Source organism: Oncorhynchus kisutch, linkage group LG29 (assembly GCF_002021735.2).
Source record: "Oncorhynchus kisutch isolate 150728-3 linkage group LG29, Okis_V2, whole genome shotgun sequence".
Taxonomy (NCBI): domain Eukaryota; kingdom Metazoa; phylum Chordata; class Actinopteri; order Salmoniformes; family Salmonidae; genus Oncorhynchus; species Oncorhynchus kisutch.
In genome coordinates this window covers 39,553,484-39,577,784 of record NC_034202.2, presented here as the reverse complement: position 1 = coordinate 39,577,784, position 24,301 = coordinate 39,553,484, and the positions used below count along the sequence as shown (strand labels likewise).

The 24,301-nt window shown below is 43.1% G+C and overlaps 2 protein-coding genes across 7 annotated transcripts in view; one reads left to right on the top strand and one right to left on the bottom strand.

Moving 5' to 3' along the window:
* postna (periostin, osteoblast specific factor a) overlaps window positions 1-21,854 on the top strand; it is a 78,366-nt gene extending 56,512 nt beyond the window's left edge. Inside the window, exons 18-25 of one of the 6 annotated variants that reach the window (XM_031808719.1) lie at window positions 9,918-10,220; window positions 11,012-11,077; window positions 13,590-13,670; window positions 17,576-17,629; window positions 18,240-18,326; window positions 19,125-19,148; window positions 19,745-19,783; window positions 20,139-21,854. In XM_031808719.1, the coding sequence (XP_031664579.1) occupies window positions 9,918-10,220; window positions 11,012-11,077; window positions 13,590-13,670; window positions 17,576-17,629; window positions 18,240-18,326; window positions 19,125-19,148; window positions 19,745-19,783; window positions 20,139-20,254 (770 nt within the window). In that variant the 3' untranslated portion in view covers window positions 20,255-21,854. The remainder of the gene's footprint in view (window positions 1-9,917; window positions 10,221-11,011; window positions 11,078-13,589; window positions 13,671-17,575; window positions 17,630-18,239; window positions 18,327-19,124; window positions 19,149-19,744; window positions 19,784-20,138) is intronic. The other 5 variants (XM_031808723.1, XM_031808722.1, XM_031808720.1 and 2 more) reach the window with 5 other exon arrangements.
* A 466-nt stretch (window positions 21,855-22,320) lies between these two features.
* Window positions 22,321-23,502, bottom strand: LOC116358264 (RNA polymerase-associated protein LEO1-like). Its single transcript, XM_031809086.1, has one exon. It carries the CDS (start codon window positions 23,500-23,502, stop codon window positions 22,321-22,323), a length of 1,182 nt encoding a protein of 393 aa, XP_031664946.1.
* Between the last annotated feature and the right edge of the window lie 799 nt (window positions 23,503-24,301).

The following is a 24,301-nucleotide window of genomic DNA, read 5'->3' as shown; positions in this document are numbered from 1 at the left end:
TTATTATAGATGCTGAAGCACTGGGCCCCTTTATTATAGATGCTGTAGCACTGGGCCCCTTTATTATAGATGCTGTAGCACTGGGCCCCTTTATTATAGATGCTGTAGCTCCATTTATTATAGATGCTGTAGCACTGGGCCCCTTTATTATAGATGCTGCAGTACTGGGCCCCTTTATTATAGATGCTGAAGCACTGGGCCCCTTTATTATAGATGCTGCAGTACTGGGCCCCTTTATTATAGATGCTGTAGCACTGGGCCCCTTTATTATAGATGCTGTAGCACTGGGCCCCTTTATTATAGATGCTGTAGCACTGGGCCCCTTTATTATAGATGCTGCAGTACTGGGCCCCTTTATTATAGATGCTGCAGTACTGGGCCCCTTTATTATAGATGCTGAAGCACTGGGCCCCTTTATTATAGATGCTGCAGTACTGGGTCCCTTTATTATAGATGCTGCAGTACTGGGCCCCTTTATTATAGATGCTGCAGTACTGGGCCCCTTTATTATAGATGCTGCAGTACTGGGCCCCTTTATTATAGATGCTGCAGTACTGGGCCCCTTTATTATAGATGCTGCAGTACTGGGCCCCTTTATTATAGATGCTGTAGCTCCGTTTATTATAGATGCTGTAGCTCCGTTTATTATAGATGCTGTAGCTCCGTTTATTATAGATGCTGTAGCTCCGTTTATTATAGATGCTGTAGCTCCGTTTATTATAGATGCTGTAGCTCCGTTTATTATAGATGCTGTAGCTCCGGTTATTATAGCTGCAGTACTGGGCCCCTTTATTATAGATGCTGCAGTACTGGGTCCCTTTATTATAGATGCTGCAGTACTGGGCCCCTTTATTATAGATGCTGTAGCTCCGTTTATTATAGATGCTGTAGCTCCGTTTATTATAGATGCTGTAGCTCCGTTTATTATAGATGCTGTAGCTCCGTTTATTATAGATGCTGTAGCTCCGTTTATTATAGATGCTGAAGCACTGGGCCCCTTTATTATAGATGCTGTAGCACTGGGCCCCTTTATTATAGATGCTGTAGTACTGGGCCCCTTTATTATAGATGCTGAAGCACTGGGCCCCTTTATTATAGATGCTGTAGCACTGGGCCCCTTTATTATAGATGCTGTAGCACTGGGCCCCTTTATTATAGATGCTGCAGTACTGGGCCCCTTTATTATAGATGCTGAAGCACTGGGCCCCTTTATTATAGATGCTGTAGCTCCGTTTATTATAGATGCTGCAGTACTGGGCCCCTTTATTATAGATGCTGTAGCTCCGTTTATTATAGATGCTGTAGCACTGGGCCCCTTTATTATAGATGCTGTAGCACTGGGCCCCTTTATTATAGATGCTGAAGCACTGGGCCCCTTTATAGATGCTGAAGCACTGGGCCCCTTTATTATAGATGCTGCAGTACTGGGCCCCTTTATTATAGATGCTGTAGCACTGGGCCCATGTATTATAGATGCTGTAGCTCCGTTTATTATAGATGCTGTAGCTCCGTTTATTATAGATGCTGCAGTACTGGGCCCATGTATTATAGATGCTGTAGCTCCGTTTATTATAGATGCTGTAGCTCCGTTTATTATAGATGCTGTATTTTAGCCCATTGTTAAGAATGGGAATTGTTCCACTGTTCAGATTAAATCAATTAAATAGACCATAAAATCCCATGAATACAAGGGGTGGGATGCGTCAACATGGATGTATCTAAAGCTTTAGCCAAGTCAATAAAAATAGCAGCAAAACATTGCTTAGAATCAAGGGCAATGGTGACATCATTGAGGACCTTTATTAAGGTTGCAGTGACACATCCATAACCTGAGTGGAAACCCGATTCTATACCTGAGATAATACTATAGACATCAAGAGACCCAGTCAGTTGATTATGGACAAGTTTTCCAACACTTTTGATAAACAAAACTAAATAGAAATAGGCCTATAACAGTTAGGATCAGATTGATCTCCCCCTTTAAATGAAGGATGAACCATGACTGCTTTCCAAGCAATGGGAACCTCCCCAGAAAGGAGAGACAGGTTAAAAAGGTCAGAGAGAGGCTTGGCGTTGATAGGGGCAGCAAACTTAAAGAAGAAAGGGTCTAAACCATCTGACCCAGATGTTTTTTTGGGGGGTCAAGTTTCAGGCGCTCCTTTAGCACCTCGTACTCAGTGACTGCCTGCAGGGAGAAACGTTGTAGTGGGACAGGGGAAAAAGAGGGAGAAGCCTCTGGGATAGTCACATTAGAAGGGGTGGCCGAGTCAAATCGGAATCCTGACCTAATGAAGTCGTGATTAAAGATCTCAGCCAAGCGCGTCTTGTCAGTAACAATCACATCATCAACATTAAGGGACATGGGCAGCTGTGAGGAGGAGGGATTATTCTCCAGGTCTTTAACCGTTTTCCAGAACTTCTTGGGGTTAGACCCACAGAGAGAGAACTGCTCTTTAAAGTAACTACCTTTGGCACTCCAGATAGCCTGAGTGCACGTATTTCTCATTTGCCTGAACGAGAGCCAGTCAGCCTGAGTATGTGTGTGCTGAGCCTTTAGCCAAATGCAATTCTTGAGGTGGAGTAACTCTGGAACGATCGAACCAGGAGCTGGGCCTGTTTTTAACTCCCAATTCCTTTATGAGGGTGTGTTTGGTAAAATTAACAATACCACTGAAAGTATAAAAACATAAGTTCCAAGCGTCTTCGACAGAGGGGGAACAAGCTGATTCTTACACCATTTTACAGAGGCCAGTTCATGAAGGAAGACTTGCTCATTAAGTATTTTAACAAGTGTCTATGACAAATCAGGACAAGTCGTTTCACTGAGCGGCCATTACGAACACAGGCTGTAAAACGGTGATCACTAATGCCATTACAGATAACACCAGACTGATACCTATCAGGATTATTTGTGAGGATAACATCGAGAAGAGTAGCCTTGTCTGGGTGTTTGGAGTCATACCTTGTGGTAATAATCTGAGAAAGATTTAGAGAGTCCTACTGCTTTAGGACTTGGTCAGGTGGTTTAAGTATGTCCCATTTTAGGTCACCTAGCAGGACAAATTCAGACTTAGTGTAGCGGGCCAGGAGAGAGCTTAGGGAAGGTAGTATACAGGCCGGGGCTGATGGAGGACAACAGCACTCAGCAACAGTCAACAAAGAGCTATTTGAAAGTTGAATGCTTAAAACCAGCAAATCAAACTGTTTGGGGACAGACGTGGAGGAGACAACCGAGCACTGAAGGTGATCCTTGGTAAAGATTGCCACACCCCCACCTTTGGAAGATCTGTCTTGCCGAAAAAAAAAGTTATAAACAGAAAGGTTATCATCAGTATTGTAAACACTCTTCCTTAACCACGTAATGACCAACACATCTGGATTGGGGCTGTGAACCCACACTTTCATTTGATCCATTTTAGGTACTAAGCTTCTAGTTTTAACATGCAGAAAACCCAGGATTTTACGAGAGCAGAAATCAGTGAAGCAGATATCAGAGCAGAAGTCAGAATTGGGGCTAGCAACAGTAGATGGGCCAGGGTGTACATGCACATTTCCAGATATCATCAACAGTTGTACAGTCAAGGCATAGGACAGGGAGAGATCTGCAGTGCTGATGTATGACATCTGAATGTGAATCAGATGGCAACAAGATCCTATTGTACAGCAATTTCATCAGGTAACATGAATACAAAGCCAGTGAGAGATGGTTAGAACGGGATGGGAGGCCAAAAGTCAGTGTAACCAATAGAGAGTCAGAGTCCCGAGTGTGGGAACAAACATAGTCTGTCCTACGGTTGGGTGAAGAAAGTTCATAGTCAACAAATTATGCAGAAGTCATGAGGCAAATAGGAAAATGCACAATAAAAGTTTTTAATATATAACGACTTGGGGCTAGCCATTGTAAGTTCAGAGTCACTTGCCCCAACAGTGCGTGTGTGCTGGAGGAGAGAGAGGGGGGAGTGTGGTGGAGGTACCTGTACCAGACAGGGGGAGACAGACCAGGGCAGATGGTGAACAGATCACCAGGTGGAATCCAAGCAGCAGTGCAGCAGTGCAGCAGGCAGTGGGAGTCACACCCACTTGGGAGAAGCTTTTATTTCTGGAGTCAGACTTCTTGTAGAAAATGCCAGTGGATAGTCTTTGAACACAAGGATGGGGCTTCAAAGGGGATTTCAAAGACTCTTGCCACTTGTTGGGCCCAAAGGTCTTGACACCTTTCACTTCACACCTCAGTGCTAATTGAAGTTGTATCTTGTCTGTCATAGCAAGCCTGGCAGCTGAAATACCTCATATATTGGTGTAACTGGTATATGTATGTCACGTCATAGTTTAAAAACCGTTATTCATAGATTTACTGATCTAGATTCTAAAGTAAGTGGTGCAACACATATCTGATCAATTATAAACCTAGATGTACAAAACCTAGATTAGCTCTAATCCTAGATCATTTTAAACCATGTTGATGCAACCCACCCGCAATGACATAGATATGCCCCTACACCCTAATCAAGTGATTTTTCTACTCAATGTCCCCTCTCTAGAATCAAACTTACACATTTGGGTTCACAATCTGTTTGACAGTTAGAAAACAGATCACCCTACCAAACGTCCCTGCTAAAACAAACTGTAGCCTGTCTGCTTGCCTTTTCATTGTCACAGCCTCAATGCCAATAACAAAACGAGGGGATGGGTTAATGCGGTCAAACGGCTGCATTCTGCAATAGGGATGGGAGTAGCAGCAACCTCATGTTGTTGACAACATGGTACATAAAACAACGCTACCATGCTGCTCTTTTTACACTTTTACAAACTCAGCGGAGAACTTTCTCTCTCCATTCAGCTTCACTCTAATCGTGAGGTGCATTACTTTAAAATAGGCAGTTGAAGTTTGTGGAAATGTGAAATGAATGCAGGAGAATATAACACATTAGATCTGGTTAGGGTTAGGACTAGGGTTAGGGTAGGATAAGAGTTAAGGTTAGGACTAGGGTTAGGGTTAGGATAAGAGTTAAGGTTAGGTCTAGGGTTAGGGTTAGGATAAGAGTTAAGGTTAGGACTAGGGTTAGGGTAGGATAAGAGTTAAGGTTAGGACTAGGGTTAGGGTTAGGATAAGAGTTAAGGTTAGGTCTAGGGTTAGGGTTAGGATAAGAGTTAAGGTTAGGACTAGGGTTAGGGTAGGATAAGAGTTAAGGTTAGGACTAGGGTTAGGGTTAGGATAAGAGTTAAGGGTTAGGGTTAGGGTTAGGGTTAGGGTTAGGGTTAGGGTAGGATAAGAGTTAAGGTTAGGACTAGGGCTAGGGTAGGATAAGAGTTAAGGTTAGGACTAGGGTTAGGGTTAGGATAAGAGTTAAGGTTAGGACTAGGGTTAGGGTAGGATAAGAGTTAAGGTTAGGACTAGGGCTAGGGTAGGATAAGAGTTAAGGTTAGGGTTAGGATAAGAGTTAAGGTTAGGACTAGGGTTAGGGTAGGATAAGAGTTAAGGTTAGGACTAGGGTAAGGGTTAGGATAAGAGTTAAGGTTAGGGCTAGGGTTAGGGTTAGGATAAGAGTTAAGGTTAGGGCTAGGGTTAGGATAAGAGTTAAGGTTAGGACTAGGGCTAGGGTAGGAAAAGAGTTAAGGTTAGGACTAGGGCTAGGGTAGGAAAAGAGTTAAGGTTAGGACTAGGGTTAGGGTAAGATAAGAGTTAAGGTTAGGACTAGGGCTAGGGTAGGATAAGAGTTAAGGTTAGGACTAGGGTTAGGGTAGGATAAGAGTTAAGGTTAGGGCTAGGGTTAGGGTTAGGGTAGGATAAGAGTTAAGTTTAGGACTAGGGCTAGGGTAGGAAAAGAGTTAAGGTTAGGACTAGGGTTAGGGTTAGGATAAGAGTTAAGGTTAGGGCTAGGGTTAGGGTTAGGATAAGAGTTAAGGTTAGGACTAGGGCTAGGGTAGGAAAAGAGTTAAGGTTAGGACTAGGGTTAGGGTAGGATAAGAGTTAAGGTTAGGACTAGGGCTAGGGTAGGATAAGAGTTAAGATTAGGACTAGGGCTAGGGTAGGATAAGAGTTAAGGTTAGGACTAGGGTTAGGGTTAGGATAAGAGTTAAGGTTAGGACTAGGGTTAGGGTAGGATAAGAGTTAAGGTTAGGACTAGGGTTAGGGTAGGATAAGAGTTAAGGTTAGGGCTAGGGTTAGGGTTAGGATAAGAGTTAAGGTTAGGACTAGGGTTAGGGTAGGATAAGAGTTAAGGTTAGGACTAGGGTTAGGGTAGGATAAGAGTTAAGGTTAGGACTAGGGTTAGGGTTAGGATAAGAGTTAAGGTTAGGACTAGGGTTAGGGTAGGATAAGAGTTAAGGTTAGGACTAGGGTTAGGGTAGGATAAGAGTTAAGGTTAGGGCTAGGGTTAGGGTTAGGATAAGAGTTAAGGTTAGGACTAGGGTTAGGGTAGGATAAGAGTTAAGGTTAGGACTAGGGTTAGGGTTAGGATAAGAGTTAAAGTTAGGGCTAGGGTTAGGATAAGAGTTAAGGTTAGGACTAGGGTTAGGGTTAGGATAAGAGTTAAAGTTAGGGCTAGGGTTAGGATAAGAGTTAAGGTTAGGGCTAGGGTTAGGGTTAGGATAAGAGTTAAGGTTAGGACTAGGGTTAGGGTTAGGATAAGAGTTAAGGTTAGGACTAGGGTTAGGGTTAGGATAAGAGTTAAGGTTAGGACTAGGGCTAGGGTAGGATAAGAGTTAAGGTTAGGACTAGGGTTAGGATAAGAGTTAAGGTTAGGACTAGGGTTAGGGTAGGATAAGGTTAGGGTTGGGGTTAGTAGATCGTTATTTCAAAATAAAGCGTTAACCAGCACTGCCGTTTCACTGCATAAATATGGCCCACAGCTGATGATAGTCTAGTATCAGTAACAACAAGGGGTTCGAGGGGTCGAGGGGTTTGAGGGGTTTGAGGTGTTCAAGGAGTTTGAGGGGTACGAGGGGTTTGATGTGTACAAGGGGTTCGATGTGTACAAGGGGTTTGAGGGGTTTGAGGTGTTCGAGGAGTTTGAGGGGTACGAGGGGTTTGAGGGGTTCGAGGGGGTTGAGGGGTTCGAGGGGTTTGAGGTGTTCAAGGGGTTTGAGGGGTTCGAGGGGTTTGATGTGTACAAGGGGTTCGATGTGTACAAGGGGTTTGAGGGGTTTGAGGTGTTCAAGGGACTTGAGGTGTTCAAGGGGTTCGAGGTGTTTGAGGTGTTCAAGGGGTGTGAGGTGTTCAAGGGATTTGAGGTGTTCACGCGGGTCGAGGTGTTTGAGGTGTTCAAGGGGGTTGAGGTGTTCAAGGGATTGGAGGGGTTTGAGGTGTTCAAGGGATTTGAGGGGTTCAAGGGGTATGAGGTGTTCAAGGGGTTTGAGGTGTTCGAGGTGTTTGAGGTGTTCAAGGGGTATGAGGTGTTCAAGGGGTTTGAGGTGTTCGAGGGGTTTGAGGGGTTTGAGGTGTTCAAGGGAATCGAGGTGTTCGAGGTGTTCAAGGGATTCGAGGGGTTTGAGGTGTTCAAGGGAATAAGAGTTAAGGTTAGGACTAGGGTTAGGATAAGAGTTAAGGTTAGGACTAGGGTTAGGGTAGGATAAGGTTAGGGTTGGGGTTAGTAGATCGTTATTTCAAAATAAAGCGTTAACCAGCACTGCCGTTTCACTGCATAAATATGGCCCACAGCTGATGATAGTCTAGTATCAGTAACAACAAGGGGTTCGAGGGGTTCGAGGGGTTTGAGGGGTTTGAGGTGTTCAAGGAGTTTGAGGGGTACGAGGGGTTTGATGTGTACAAGGGGTTCGATGTGTACAAGGGGTTTGAGGGGTTTGAGGTGTTCGAGGAGTTTGAGGGGTACGAGGGGTTTGAGGGGTTCGAGGGGGTTGAGGGGTTCGAGGGGTTTGAGGTGTTCAAGGGGTTTGAGGGGTTCGAGGGGTTTGATGTGTACAAGGGGTTCGATGTGTACAAGGGGTTTGAGGGGTTTGAGGTGTTCAAGGGACTTGAGGTGTTCAAGGGGTTCGAGGTGTTTGAGGTGTTCAAGGGGTATGAGGTGTTCAAGGGATTTGAGGTGTTCACGCGGGTCGAGGTGTTTGAGGTGTTCAAGGGGGTTGAGGTGTTCAAGGGATTGGAGGGGTTTGAGGTGTTCAAGGGATTTGAGGGGTTCAAGGGGTATGAGGTGTTCAAGGGGTTTGAGGTGTTCGAGGTGTTTGAGGTGTTCAAGGGGTATGAGGTGTTCAAGGGGTTTGAGGTGTTCGAGGGGTTTGAGGGGTTTGAGGTGTTCAAGGGAATCGAGGTGTTCGAGGTGTTCAAGGGATTCGAGGGGTTTGAGGTGTTCAAGGGAATAAGAGTTAAGGTTAGGACTAGGGTTAGGATAAGAGTTAAGGTTAGGACTAGGGTTAGGGTAGGATAAGGTTAGGGTTGGGGTTAGTAGATCGTTATTTCAAAATAAAGCATTAACCAGCACTGCCGTTTCACTGCATAAATATGGCCCACAGCTGATGATAGTCTAGTATCAGTAACAACAAGGGGTTCGAGGGGTTCGAGTGGTTTGAGGGGTTTGAGGTGTTCAAGGAGTTTGAGGGGTACGAGGGGTTTGATGTGTACAAGGGGTTCGATGTGTACAAGGGGTTTGAGGGGTTTGAGGTGTTCGAGGAGTTTGAGGGGTACGAGGGGTTTGAGGGGTCGAGGGGGTTGAGGGGTTCGAGGGGTTTGAGGTGTTCAAGGGGTTTGAGGGGTTCGAGGGGTTTGATGTGTACAAGGGGTTCGATGTGTACAAGGAGTTTGAGGGGTTTGAGGTGTTCAAGGGACTTGAGGTGTTCAAGGGGTTCGAGGTGTTTGAGGTGTTCAAGGGGTGTGAGGTGTTCAAGGGATTTGAGGTGTTCACGCGGGCCGAGGTGTTTGAGGTGTTCAAGGGGGTTGAGGTGTTCAAGGGATTGGAGGGGTTTGAGGTGTTCAAGGGATTTGAGGGGTTCAAGGGGTATGAGGTGTTCAAGGGGTTTGAGGTGTTCGAGGTGTTTGAGGTGTTCAAGGGGTATGAGGTGTTCAAGGGGTTTGAGGTGTTCGAGGGGTTTGAGGGGTTTGAGGTGTTCAAGGGAATCGAGGTGTTCGAGGTGTTCAAGGGATTCGAGGGGTTTGAGGTGTTCAAGGGAATCGAGGTGTTCGAGGAGTTTGAGGGGTTCGAGGGGTTTGAGGTGTTCAAGGGGTATGAGGTGTTCGAGGGGTATGAGGTGTTTGAGGGGTTTGAGGTGTTCAAGGGGTTTGAGGTGTTTGAGGGGTAAGAGGGGTAAGAGGGGTTTGAGGGGTTCGAGGGGTTTGATGTGTACAAGGGGTTCGATGTGTACAAGGGGTTTGAGGGGTTTGAGGTGTTCAAGGGAATTGAGGTGTTCAAGGTGTTCGAGGTGTTTGAGGTGTTCAAGGGGTTTGAGGTGTTCAAGGGGTTTGAGGTGTTCACGGGGGTTGAGGTGTTTGAGGTGTTCAAGGGGTTTGAGGTGTTCAAGGGGTTGGAGGGGTTTGAGGTGTTCAAGGGATTTGAGGGGTTCAAGGGGTATGAAGTGTTCAAGGAAGGGGTTTGAGGTGTTCGAGGGGTTTGAGGTGTTCAAGGGGTATGAGGTGTTCAAGGGGTTTGAGGTGTTTGAGGGGTTTGAGGTGTTCAAGGGGTTTGAGGTGTTCAAGGGATTTGAGGGGTACGAGGGGTTTGAGGGGTTTGAGGGGTTTTGGAATGGAGTAGATAGAAGGGGTCTAATGCGTTGCCATGGATACTCGTAGGGACTCACTCAGGCAGATGCTGTTCTTTATCAACCTTTTGTATTTATAAATGGTTGTTTTCTAATCAATATATATTTCACATTTCCACTACATCAACACATCGTTTCTGGGAGGATATACCCACAGAAGCAGAGGTTTACTTCAAAAATATTGTAATCATCACTTTCCTTCCCTCCAGTGCCTGAAATCACAACAATGACCAGAGTGATTAAAGGAGAGCCAACTGTCACCAAGGTAACAAGGGTCATAGACGGCGAACCCACTATCACCAAGGTTACCAGGGTCATCGAGGGCGAACCCATTATCACCAAGGTTACTAGAGTCGTTGAGGGCGAGCCAACCTTCACCAAGGTGACAAGGGTCATCGAAACGGAACCCAGTTTAACCAAGGTGGTCATCGAGGGTGAGCCCACATTCACTACAGTGACCAGGGTGATCGAGGGAGAACCAAGCATCACAAAGGTCACCAGAGTTATTGAGAGTAAGTTTCATTATTAAACATTGGTGGATTGTGAGCTACTGGTGAGTCTCAGCTTGCCTTGGTCTTGGCTTGGAGCTACTGCTGATTCACAGCTTGCCTTGGTCTTGGCTTGGAGCTACTGGTGATTCACAGCTTGCCTTGGTCTTGGCTTGGAGCTACTGGTGAGTCTCAGCTTGCCTTGGTCCTGGTTTGGAGCTACTGGTGAGTCTCAGCTTGCCTTGGTCTTGGCTTGGAGCTACTGGTGAGTCTCAGCTTGCCTTGGTCCTGGCTTGGAGCTACTGGTGAGTCTCAGCTTGCCTTGGTCTTGGTCTGGTGTTTCAGTATTAGGTGGGTCAGAGTAACATTTGAAAATGTACATCACATTGCAGACAATTGGATGGTAACAGGTTTAGTTTCCCTGTATTTTTAATAACATTGCTGTAAAAAAGAGTTGACCTTTCTCTCTCCATCTGTCTCTCTCTCAATTCAATTAAAGGGCTTTATGGCGTGGGAAACATAGCTTTGCATTTCCAAAGCAACAGGAAACATTAGTAAACATTTCTCTGTCTGTCTGTCTGTCTGTCTCTCTCTCTCTCTCTCTCTCTCTCTCTCTCCCTGTATCTCTCTCTCTCTCTGTGTATTTCTCTCTCTCTCTCTCTCTCTCTCTCTCTCTGTCTCTGTCTCTCTCTCTCCCTGTATCTCTCTCTCTCTCTCTCTGTGTATTTCTCTCTCTCTCTCTCTCTCTCTCTCTCTCTGTCTCTCTCTCTCTCTCGCTCTCTCTCTCCCCCCTCCCCCTCTCTCCCACCTCATAGCTCACAGTGGTTCCTCAGATGGAGGGCTGGAGACTGACGGAGACATTAAGAGGATACTGGAAGAAGGTCAGTAAAGATATCTTATAGACTTCAATATATCTTAACATTAAATAGACGTAAATGTATGAGAATTAATATTAAGGTATAATAAAATATATTGATACTAATGTATGACAATAACATATTGAACAAATGTATGATAACAATATATTAATATTAATATATGATATTAATATATTGATTTTAATGTATGATAATAATACTGTATATTGATATTAGTCTATTATATTATTATATTGCTGCTAATGTATGATAAAAAATATGAATATTAATGTATGATATTAAAAAAAAATGATATTAATGTATGATGTTAATATATTTACTAATGTTCGATAATAATATGTTAATATTAATGTCTGATAATAAACATATTGGTATAAATATATGTATTTAAAAAATATATGTAGTTTGGATGACAGTGGAAAACACATCTCTCTCTATTATTACCAGTTTCGTTATTGAACATGTTCATCTCAGTTGGTGATGAATCTTACATACAACATGCCTAGGCTATGTGCATGTACACGTACAGTGGGGCAAAAAAGTATTTAGTCAGCCACCACTTAAAAAGATGAGAGAGGCATGTATTTTTCCTCATAGGTACACTTCAACTATGACAGACAAAACAAGGGGAAAAAACCCAGAAAATCACATTGTAGGATTTTTAATGAATTTATTTGCAAATTTTGGTGGAAAATAAGTATTTGGTCACCTACAAACAAGCAAGATTGCTGGCTCTCACAGACCTGTAACTTCTTCTTTAAGAGGCTCCTATGTCCTCCACTCATTACCTGTATTAATGGCACCTGTTTGAACTTGTTATCAGTATAAAAGACACCTGTCCACAACCTCAAACAGTCACACTCCAAACTCCAGTATGGCCAAGACCAAAGAGCTGTCAAAGGACACCAGAAACAAAATTGTAGACCGAACACCAGGCTGGGAAGACTGAATCTGCAATAGGTAAGCAGCTTGGTTTGAAGAAATCAACTGTGGGAGCAATTAGACATACGAGACCGCTGATAATCTCCCTCGATCTGGGGCTCCAAGCAAGATCTCACCCCGTGGGGTCAAAATTATCCCAAGCAAAAATCCCAGAACCACACGGGGGGACCTAGTGAATGACCTGCAGAGAGCTGGGACCAAAGTAACAAAGCCTACCATCAGTAACACACTACGCCGCCAGGGACTCAAATCCTGCAGTGCCAGACGTGTCCCCCTGCTTAAGCCAGTACATGTCCAGGCCCCTCTGAAGTTTGCTAGAGAGCATTTGGATGATCCAGAAGAAGATTGGGAGAATGTCATATGGTCAGAGGGAACCAACATTTTGGTAAAAATTCAACTCGTCGTGTTTGGAGGACAAAGAATGCTGAGTTGCATCCAAAGAACACCATACCTACTGTGAAGCATGGGGGTGGAAACTTCATGCTTTGGGGCTGTTTTTCTGCAAAGGGACCAGGACGACTGATCCGTGTAAAGGAAAGAATGAATGGGGCCATGTATCGTGAGATTTTGAGTGAAAACCTCCGTCCATCAGCAAGGGCATTGAAGATGAAACGTAGCTGAGTCTTTCAGCATGACAATGATCCCAAACACACCGCCCGGGCAATGAAGGAGTGGCTTCGTAAGAAGCATTTCAAGGTCCTGGAGTGGCCTAGCCAGTCTCCAGATCTCAACCCCATAGAAAATCTTTGGAGGGAGTTGAAAGTCCGTGTTGTCCATCAACAGCCCCAAAACATCACTGCTCTAGCAACAGTGTGTGAAAACCTTGTGAAGACTTACAGAAAACAATTGACCTCTGTCATTGCCAACAAAGGGTATATAACAGTATTGAGTATTGAGATAAACTTTTGTTATTAACCAAATACTTATTTTCCACCATCATTTGAAAATAAATTCATAAAAAATCCTACAATGTGATTTTCTGGATTTTTTTCCCTCATTTTGTCTGTCATAGTTGAAGTGTACCTATGATGAAAATTACATGATGACAATTGGTGGCTGACTAAATACTTTTTTGCCCCACTGTACGTGAACACTGTATGTGGTGTGTTCCTGTAATCCATCACGCTGAGTAGGTACTATGTTCAAATGCTATGGAGGAGTTTAAACATTGGTACGTTTTCAAAAGCTCTTGGAAACTGTTGGTGAAGATGTTTCTGTTCCCGAAGACTAATAATTCGCTTGATGTTGATCTACGTTCAATCAATCAACAATGTTTTCCTGTTACTATAAGGAATGTATTTGTTGAAGAATCTGACGCGCAGGTCACAATCCAACCATTCCTTCCTGTTTAGCACTTAATAAGAGATGGCGTGTTGCGTTTAGACAACCAACAACCCAATAGAAGTCACAGTGTTGTACTACATCTGCGTGTCCAGGTTTACGCGACAAACTATCTCTAGCAGACGATAGAGCTCTGTGTTCTGCCAATACGTTGGCGCAACGTAATTGTCTAACGAGCACCCACAACTGCAGGATGTATGATGACTTTGCGATGTTTGGGTCCCATGATTAGAGGTGTCTAAGGTAAAGAAGTTTCTGGAGAGTGAGGTTCATATTCTCCAGGAGGAAGAGATCAAGAAACTCATAGAGGGAGGTTAGTCGGTCGGAGATGTAAACAAACAAACAAACAAACAAATGACTGATGGGTGGCATGACAACCGCATGTATACGTCACCCGTTTCCCCGGGCAACCAAAAGGGCTACCTCTCCTTTACAACCTCTCTTTGTAACAAGCATCCCATAGTATGAAAACTGATAGAGGTCCCGTCTGGCAACTTTTCTTTTTGAGGATTGTGAATATAAAGCCTGGTCATTTATTTTTATTTTTATCAGGGATAAATGTTTTTATGAAGATTAAAGTTTTGGAAAAATAAAAAGGCTATTATTCTTGAACTCAAAATGCTCCAAACTCTGCAGCTAATAACATTCATACACCTACAATATAATTTGTTATAGTATGATATATACAACACAGTTGAACTAATCAGATCCTAAACCCTGAAAACAAAGCAGTAAACCCAATCCAAAGACAAAAGATGAATGGTATTATCTGCTGTGAAGGGACCTCCTGCATGTGTCAGTCATCTAGATGATTCTGGGCTAATTGCATTGTGTTATGGCAGATTCACCCCTGCTCTTGGTAGCTAAGAGCAGATGTGTCCATTAAAACCCTGTTACTGTGATAAAGTAACAGGTAGATATATACCTCTTTCAGAGCATTGTTTTACTTTCTGAAGCAAGATGGTCCTAAAATTATAATCAATAAATTGTATGCTAGGGTGTATCTGCCAAAAAAAAACATTTGCAAGTCTCGGTAAGGGAATTGTTTGCCTGTTCTACCCTGTTTTTTATGTAACATTGTATTTTTTTTGTCTGCAGTATTCTCTGACTGAAATTGTCATGTATACATATTGATGCCTAATTATTCACGAGCCCATATCTAATTGGTGAAACAACCATTCTAGAAGGGACATTTTTATGGCGTTAGTAATTTTACCATTATGATATATATCATCATTAAGAATGTGCCACAAATGGCATCAGATTCCCTATAAAGTGGACTACTTTGGACCAGAGCGATGGGCCCTGGACAAAATAAGTGTATAAAATAATAATAATAAATAATAAATTCTACTTTTATATAATGAATAAGGTGCCATTTGAGAAGCCATGTTGGTAATGGTACAAAGACGTTCCTCAAACATAAGCTCTATGTTTTCATATTAGATCATGTATTGGATAACCTCCATACACTACTCCAACACTACTCCAATATCTACACACTACTCCAACATCAATACACTACTCCAACATCAATACCATACTCCAACCTCCATACACTACTCCAACACTACTCCAACATCTACACACTACTCCAACATCTACACACTACTCCTACCTCCATACACTACTCCAACATCTACACACTACTCAAACCTCCATACACTACTCCAACATCTACACACTACTCCAACATCAATACACTACTCCAATATCAATACACTACTCCAACATCAATACACTACTCCAACACTACTCCAACCTCCATACACTACTCCAACATCAATACACTACTCCAACCTCCATACACTACTCCAACATCTACACTCTACTCCAACATCAATACACGACTCCAACATCAATACACTACTCCAACATCAATACACTACTCCAACATCTACACACTACACCAACATCAATACACTACTCCAACATCTACACATTACTCCAACATCTACACACTACTCCAACCTCCATACACTACTCCAACATCTACACACTACTCCAACATCAATACACTACTCCAACCTCCATACACTACTTCAACATCTACACACTACTCCAACACCAATAGCATTAGCAAGTCTCGGTAAGGGAATTGTTTGCCTGTTCTACCCTGTTTTTTATGTAACATTGTATTTTTTTTGTCTGCAGTATTCTCTGACTGAAATTGTCATGTATACATATTGATGCCTAATTATTCACGAGCCCATATCTAATTGGTGAAACAACCATTCTAGAAGGGACATTTTTATGGCGTTAGTAATTTTACCATTATGATATATATCATCATTAAGAATGTGCCACAAATGGCATCAGATTCCCTATAAAGTGGACTACTTTGGACCAGAGCGATGGGCCCTGGACAAAATAAGTGTATAAAATAATAATAATAAATAATAAATTCTACTTTTATATAATGAATAAGGTGCCATTTGAGAAGCCATGTTGGTAATGGTACAAAGACGTTCCTCAAACATAAGCTCTATGTTTTCATATTAGATCATGTATTGGATAACCTCCATACACTACTCCAACACTACTCCAATATCTACACACTACTCCAACATCAATACACTACTCCAACATCAATACCATACTCCAACCTCCATACACTACTCCAACACTACTCCAACATCTACACACTACTCCAACATCTACACACTACTCCTACCTCCATACACTACTCCAACATCTACACACTACTCAAACCTCCATACACTACTCCAACATCTACACACTACTCCAACATCAATACACTACTCCAATATCAATACACTACTCCAACATCAATACACTACTCCAACACTACTCCAACCTCCATACACTACTCCAACATCAATACACTACTCCAACCTCCATACACTACTCCAACATCTACACTCTACTCCAACATCAATACACGACTCCAACATCAATACACTACTCCAACATCAATACACTACTCCAACATCTACACACTACACCAACATCAATACACTACTCCAACATCTACACATTACTCCAACATCTACACACTACTCCAACCTCCATACACTACTCCAACATCTACACACTACTCCAACATCAATACACTACTCCAACCTCCATACACTACTTCAACATCTACACACTACTCCAACACCAATACACTACTCCAACATCTACACACTACTCCAACATCAATACACTACTCCAACATCAATACACTACTCCAACATCAATACACTACTCCAACATCAATACACTACTCCAACACTACTCCAACCTCCATACACTACTCCAACATCAATACACTACTCCAACCTCCATACACTACTCCAACATCTACACACTACTCCAACATCAATGCACTACTCCAACATCAATGCACTACTCCAACATCAATACACTACTCCAACATCTACACACTACACCAACATCAATACACTACTCCAACATCTACACATTACTCCAACATCTACACACTACTCCAACCTCCATACACTACTCCAACATCTACACACTACTCCAACATCAATACACTACTCCAACCTCCATACACTACTTCAACATCTACACACTACTCCAACACCAATACACTACTCCAACATCTACACACTACTCCAATATCAATACACTACTCCAACCTCCATACACTACTCCAACAACCAAACACTACTCCAACCCCCACACACTACTCCAACCTCCACACACTACTCCAACCTCCATACACTACTCCAACCTCCACATACTACTCCAACCTCCACACACTACTCCAACCTCCATACTCTACTCCATACACTACTCCGAACCTCCATACACTACTCCATGCACTACTCTTAACTACCATACACTACCCAATACACTACTTCAACCTCCATACACTACTCCAACCTCCATACTCCATCTAGGAGGCATAGCCAGGTGTGTGTGTTAGCGGTGGTGGACTAGGAGGCATAGCCAGATGTGTTAGCGGTGGTGGACTAGGAGGCATAGCCAGGTGTGGGTGTTAGTGGTAGTGGACTAGGAGGCATAGCCAGGTGTGTGTGTTAGCGGTGGTGGACTAGGAGGCATAGCCAGGTGCGTGTGTTAGTGTTAGTGGACTAGGAGGCATAGCCAGGTGTGTGTGTTAGCGGTGGTGTACTAGGAGGCATAGCCAGGTGCGTGTGTACTGTATCTGTCTGTCTGTCAGTACATGTTGTTTAGTCATTACATGACTTCAACACCCCTCCACCCCTCTCCACTGTCGCTCTTAAGGTGCAACCGGATACACAACGGTCACCAAGTTCATCGAGCCTCAGGTCATTGAGGGTAGGGCCACCTTAAATATCTCATCTCTATCTCATCATCTATCCTCTCCTCTTATTAATGCGTAATAGTTCCTTGCTCGGTCAGGAGACATCAACATAGCCGCTCACCCTTCAGTGTTTGCAGATATGAAGAAAGTCAGATACAGATTTTAACCAAAATGGCGTAAGGTTCCATGTTGGATTGTGAAGTGGAGTCATCACCATTTTGCTAACAAACATGACTTCTTCAGATCTGCAAAGACTAAAGGGACAGTAGGGTATAAGACCAGGACTAGGGGTCTGTATTCTACAGTAGGACATAAGACCAGGACTAGGGTCTGTATTCTACAGTAGGATATAAAACCAGGACTAGGGGTCTGTATTCTACAGTAGGATATAAGACCAGGACTAGGAGTCTGTATTCTACAGTAGGATATAAGACCAGGACTAGGAGTCTGTATTCTACAGTAGGATATAAGACCAGGACTAGGAGTCTGTATTCTACAGTAGGACATAAGACCAGGACTAGGGTCTGTTTCTGTAGTGGAACCTTTATCCTACAATATGAAACTGTGTCTGTGGATCCACGAATCCTCCATTTTGAGTCTAACAGCTCCAGTTTCCTTCCGCAGGCCCAGATTTCGCTAAGATCACCACCATCCACGGCAACCCGGAAATGATTGCCCAAGAGTCAGAGAGGATCACCAAACTAATCCAAGGTCAGAACCTAATTTGAGATAAATAACGTTTTCTGGCCTTAAAACAAGTCCTAATCAATCACCAGAGCGTTGTTTAATCTCTGTTTACCATCTCTGTTAATTATCTCTGTAAACCACATCTGTTTACCATCTCTGTTAATCATCTTTGTTTACCATCTCTGTTAAACCTAAACACACAACACAATAACACAATTAGCTATGCAAGATATCTTCCCTGCAAAACATTGCAGATTTTGGTCTTGACACTTTTGGGTATTCTGCAGCTCAAATACACATTTTAAGTTGCTACTGGCGTTCTTGCATTGTGTGCTTGCATAAAATATAGATTAGGATTTGGGCGATTAGGTAATTTACTGTTATCTCTCTCTATACATGGAGGCAACAGGGGGCAGTTTGAGTAATGGATTGTTATCTCTCTCTCTCTCTCTCTCTCTCCGTCTCTCTCTCTCTCTCTCTCCGTCTCTCTCTCTCTCTCCGTCTCTCTCTCTCTCCATCTCTCTCTCTCTCCGTCTCTCTCTCTCTCTCCATCTCTCTCTCTTTCTTTCTGTCTCTCTCTGTGTCTCTCTCCGTCTCTCTCTCTCTCTCCGTCTCTCTCTCTCTCTCTCTCCGTCTCTCCGTCTCTCTCTCTGTCTCTCTCTCTCCGTCTCTCTCTCTCTCTCTCTCTCTCTCTCTCTCTCCGTCTCTCTCTCTCCGTCTCTCTCTCTTTCTTTCTCTCTCTGTGTCTCTCTCTCTCTCTCTCTCTCTCTCTCTGTCTCTCTCTCTGTCTCTCTCTCCGTCTCTCTCTCTCTCTCTATACAGATGGAGGCAGTAAGGGTGCCCCAGGTAAATAAATAGATGACAACACACTCTCTCTCTCACAACACACACAGAGGTGGAAAAAGTACTCGATTGTCATACCTGATATTTAACAAACCACTTTTTTTCATCTCTGTTATACTCACGTAATGTATATCTCACTGTTAAACATCTCTATTAACTACCTCTGTTAAACATCTCTGTTATACTCACGTAATGTATATCTCACTGTTAAACATCTCTGTTAAACATCTCTGTTATACTCACGTAATGTATATCTCACTGTTAAACATCTCTGTTAAACATCTCTGTTATACTCACGTAATGTATATCTCTATGTTAAACATCTCTGTTATACTCACGTAATGTATATCTCTATGTTAAACATCTCTGTTAACCACCTCTGTTAATCACCAGTGTTAACAATCTCTGTTTACCATCTCTGTTAAGCCTAAACACACAATGCAAAAATACAATTAGCTTTGCTCGATGTCTTCCCTGCAAAGCATTGCACATTTTGGGCTTCACACTTTTGGGTATTCTGCAGCACAAATAGGGGACAGTTTGAGTAATGGAGTGTTCTCTCTCTCTCTCTCTCTCTCTCTCTCTGTCTCTCTCTACAGATGGAGGCAGTAAGGGTGCCCCGGCCAAAAGATCTCCAGGTAAATAAATAGATGACAACACACTCTCTCTCTCATAAACACACACAGAGGGAGAAAAAGTACTCAAATGTCATACTTGAGCAAAAGAAAAGATACCTTTTATATAAAATGATTCGAGTAAAAGTGAAAGTAACCCAGTAAGATTCTTCTTGAGTAAAAGTCCCTTCCTCGATCATCTTGGTTCTCTACCTCTCGGTCTCTTTACCGTTTCTCTTTTCATCACATTTTGTTTTTCTGTCGCAACGTTATCCTTTCTTTCGCTCTCTTCTTCCTGTTTCTATCATTTTCTTCTTCACTCCTTTCTACTCTCGTTCTCCTCATCCTTCCCTTTCTCTCTCCGTCTCCTTTCCTAAAGCTGGTGTTAGGAGGAGGAAGGCAAGGCTGGTGAGACGCCACAACAACCAAAACCCACGTCCGGCCCTGACCCGTCCAAACCAGCTAAGACCAGTCCAGACCAGTCCAAGCCAGTAAGGACCAGTCCAGACCAGTCCAAACCAGTAAGGACCAGTCCAGACCAGTCCAAACCAGTCCAGACCAGTCCAGACCAGTCCAAACCAGTCCAAACCAGGCCAGACCAGTCCAAACCAGTAAGGACCAGTCCAGACCAGTCCAAACCAGTAAGGACCAGTCCAGACCAGTCCAAACCAGTAAGGACCAGTCCAGACCAGTCCAAACCAGTAAGGACCAGTCCAGACCAGTCCAAACCAGTAAGGACCAGTCCAGACCAGTCCAAACCAGTAAGGACCAGTCCAGACCAGTCCAAACCAGTAAGGACCAGTCCAGACCAGTCCAAACCACACCAGCCCTGCAGGAATCCATTTCCAGATCATTATAGAGGCACAGGAAGGAAGAGAACAACACAACAACACCTTGATGGGAAAAGAGAAAGTATGAAAATTTCTCTGTTTGAAAGATGATACGTTTTTTCAACCATTTTGTTCTCTGGTCAGAGGTGAATAATGAACTTAACCTACAGTAGAGTGAAACAACTGGACCAATGGTGTCGGACATGATGTGTCTTAACAATGCTAAGACAATCGGTTTTCTTACATGATATATTTTAACAATGCTAAGACAATCGGTTTTCTTACATGATATATTTTAACAATGCTAAGACAATCGGTTTTCTTACATGATATATTTTAACAACGCTAAGACAATCGGTTTTCCTACATGATGTATTTTAACAACGCTAAGACAATCGGTTTTCCTACATGATGTATTTTAACAATGCTAAGACAATCGGTTTTCTTACATGATATATTTTAACAACGCTAAGACAATCGGTTTTCCTACATGATGTATTTTAACAACGCTAAGACAATCGGTTTTCCTACATGATGTATTTTAACAACGCTAAGACAATCGGTTTTCCTACACGATGTATTTTAACAACGCTAAGACAATCGGTTTTCCTACATGATGTATTTTAACAACGCTAAGACAATCGGTTTTCCTACATGATGTATTTTAACAATGCTAAGACAATCGGTTTTCTTACTTGTAAGTAATATATGTATGCAAGGACATGTACTTTTAAGAACTTTTATAAACTTTTACTGTGGTGCAGATGAGGTAGAAGGTTTGAAATAATATTTCTACAACGGAAAGATGATGTTTGTTGTTTTTTTTGCTCAGTTTAGTTTAAATGATGGCTTGATCTGGAAGACATTTTGTATGTTTTATAATGGTGCTGGCATTCTGTATTACGGATTAATCTTGACCAATAGGAATGAAGCATTGTGTATTATGGATGCATCTCAACCAATAGGAACTAAGCATACTATTACAAATGCATCTCAACCAATAGGAACTAAGCAATACTAATGCTGTACGTTATCTAAACTTAACAAACAACCAAACAGAATCCTGTTTCGATAGTTTAATTCCGTATCTGAATGGACTATTTTCTGATTTCCTGTTTTGATTGGTTTGTGTTGATCTTTTAGCTTCCTGCTGTTAGAACTGTTGATGTTCAGTTGTACCATTATGCCTTTGCAATCTATGCACCTTCTTACCTCTGTGTTGTTTTGGAAATACATGTTCAATAAAAGTTACAGTTGAATGTGAAGATCTTCTTGGTTTTTTATCATACCGGTACGTTTGGTTGTATAAGATCAATTCTGGAATCCTGGTTGGGAAGAATTCGGATTCCTTGCCTATTTCCTCATGATTCAAGAAATGTGTATTTCCGGAAAAACTGGGAATTCTGGGAAAACTAAAGACAAGGCTCTAATGTCAGCTCTGGAGACCCACTTGAATCATCTGACTAAGGGACAAGAGAGGACAGAGACTAGTCCCAGTGTTTACCATGAGTGTTATCTTAGTGAACGTCAGGGAAATCGCCTTTAAAAGGCACGTTGTCGACAGTGCGGTGCACTTGATGACATTGTGCAATTGATTGAATCCTGCCTTTTAGTTCTCCTTTCAGCTCACAACTCACAGCTCATAAATGGATAGGCTTCACATGCTCTTGGAACCCTGTGACATCACTCTGCTCCGGACCTTGTGACATCACTCTGCTCGGAGTCAAAACTTCAGACTCCGACGACATGACGTGAGAAATAGCAGCAGATCATCAAAGCATTATGAAAACCACTGGCTGAGGCGTTGTGTCTGTCATCACTGGTAGAGGCTTTGTGTCTGTCATCACTGGTAGAGGCTTTGTGTCTGTCATCACTGGTAGAGGCTTTGTGTCTGTCATCACTGGCAGAGGCTTTGTGTCTGTCATCACTGGTAGAGGCTTTGTGTCTGTCATCACTGGCAGAGGCTTTGTGTCTGTCATCACTGGTAGAGGCTTTGTGTCTGTCATCACTGGTAGAGGCTTTGTGTCTGTCATCACTGGTAGAGGCTTTGTGTCTGTCATCACTGGTAGAGGCTTTGTGTCTGTCATCACTGGTAGAGGCTTTGTGTCTGTCATCACTGGTAGAGGCTTTGTGTCTGTCATCACTGGCAGAGGCTTTGTGTCTGTCATCACTGGTAGAGGCTTTGTGTCTGTCATCACTGGCTGAGGCTTTGTGTCTGTCATCACTGGTAGAGGCTTTGTGTCTGTCATCACTGGTAGAGGCTTTGTGTCTGTCATCACTGGCAGAGGCTTTGTGTCTGTCATCACTGGTAGAGGCTTTGTGTCTGTCATCACTGGTAGAGGCTTTGTGTCTGTCATCACTGGTAGAGGCTTTGTGTCTGTCATCACTGGCAGAGGCGTTGTGTCTGTCATCACTGGTAGAGGCTTTGTGTCTGTCATCACTGGCAGAGGCGTTGTGTCTGTCATCACTGGTAGAGGCTTTGTGTCTGTCATCACTGGCAGAGGCTTTGTGTCTGTCATCACTGGTAGAGGCTTTGTGTCTGTCATCACTGGTAGAGGCTTTGCGTCTGTCATCACTGGCAGAGGTTTTGTGTCTGTCATCACTGGTAGAGGCTTTGTGTCTGTCATCACTGGTAGAGGCTTTGTGTCTGTCATCACTAGCAGAGGCTTTGTGTCTGTCATCACTGGTAGAGGCTTTGTGTCTGTCATCACTGGTAGAGGCTTTGTGTCTGTCATCACTAGCAGAGGCTTTGTGTCTGTCATCACTGGCAGAGGTTTTGTGTCTGTCATCACTGGTAGAGGCTTTGTGTCTGTCATCACTGGTAGAGGCTTTGTGTCTGTCATCACTGGCAGAGGCTTTGTGTCTGTCATCACTGGCAAGGGACCTTTTTGTAGTGGTTGATACGTTTTTCATAAAGGAAAATCAAGTCTGACACTTCAGAAGCCTTTTTAAACTACAATTTATCTACAAGTTTTACATATCCTGTATTGAAGGAAAGTTATCGTGCAACAGGGTGATCAAATTAAGATCCTACATCTGTAGTGTAATGTTTTACCAAAATGTCTAGTTTCTAATGCATGGTGTAATTAAATTCACAAGATACACAGGTGTCGTAGTGTACAGTTGAAGCCATGCTGCAGCACATCTGTTACCTGGGCTGTGTGTGTGTGTGTGTGTGTGTGTGTGTGTGTGTGTGTGTGTGTGTGTGTGTGTGTCTGTCTGTCTGTCTGTCTGTCTGTCTGTCTGTCTGTCTGTCTGTCTGTCTGTCTGTCTGTCTGTCTGTCTGTCTGTCTGTCTGTCTGTCTGTCTGTCTGTCTGTCTGTCTGTCTGTCTGTCTGTCTGTCTGTCTGTCTGTCTGTCTGTCTGTCTGTCTGTCTGTCTGTCTGTCTGTCTGTCTGTCTGTCTGTCTGTCTGTCTGTCTGTGTGTGTGTGTGTGTGTGTGTGTGTGTGTGTGTGTGTGCGAGAAAGAGAGTGAACGTGAGCGTATGTGTTGGTGTGCTGCCCAGGCTGTGTAGAAAAATACATTGACAGAACATGAGGCACAGTTGATTATGACAGAAATGAATTTAGCTTGGCTGTTGCCTTGGTGCTCCGAGTGTGTTTAACCTATCTGAGGATAGAGAGAGAGAGAGAGAGAGAGAGAAAGAAAAGAAAAATGAATAAAGATTATCTGTGATGATTGACATCCCATGCAAATCTCCACATCTAAACT

Bases quoted from the DNA above. Each gene is read 5' to 3' on its own strand.
- LOC116358264 (XM_031809086.1), bottom strand. From the start codon at position 23,502: ATGAAAAACGTATCAACCACTACAAAAAGGTCCCTTGCCAGTGATGAC.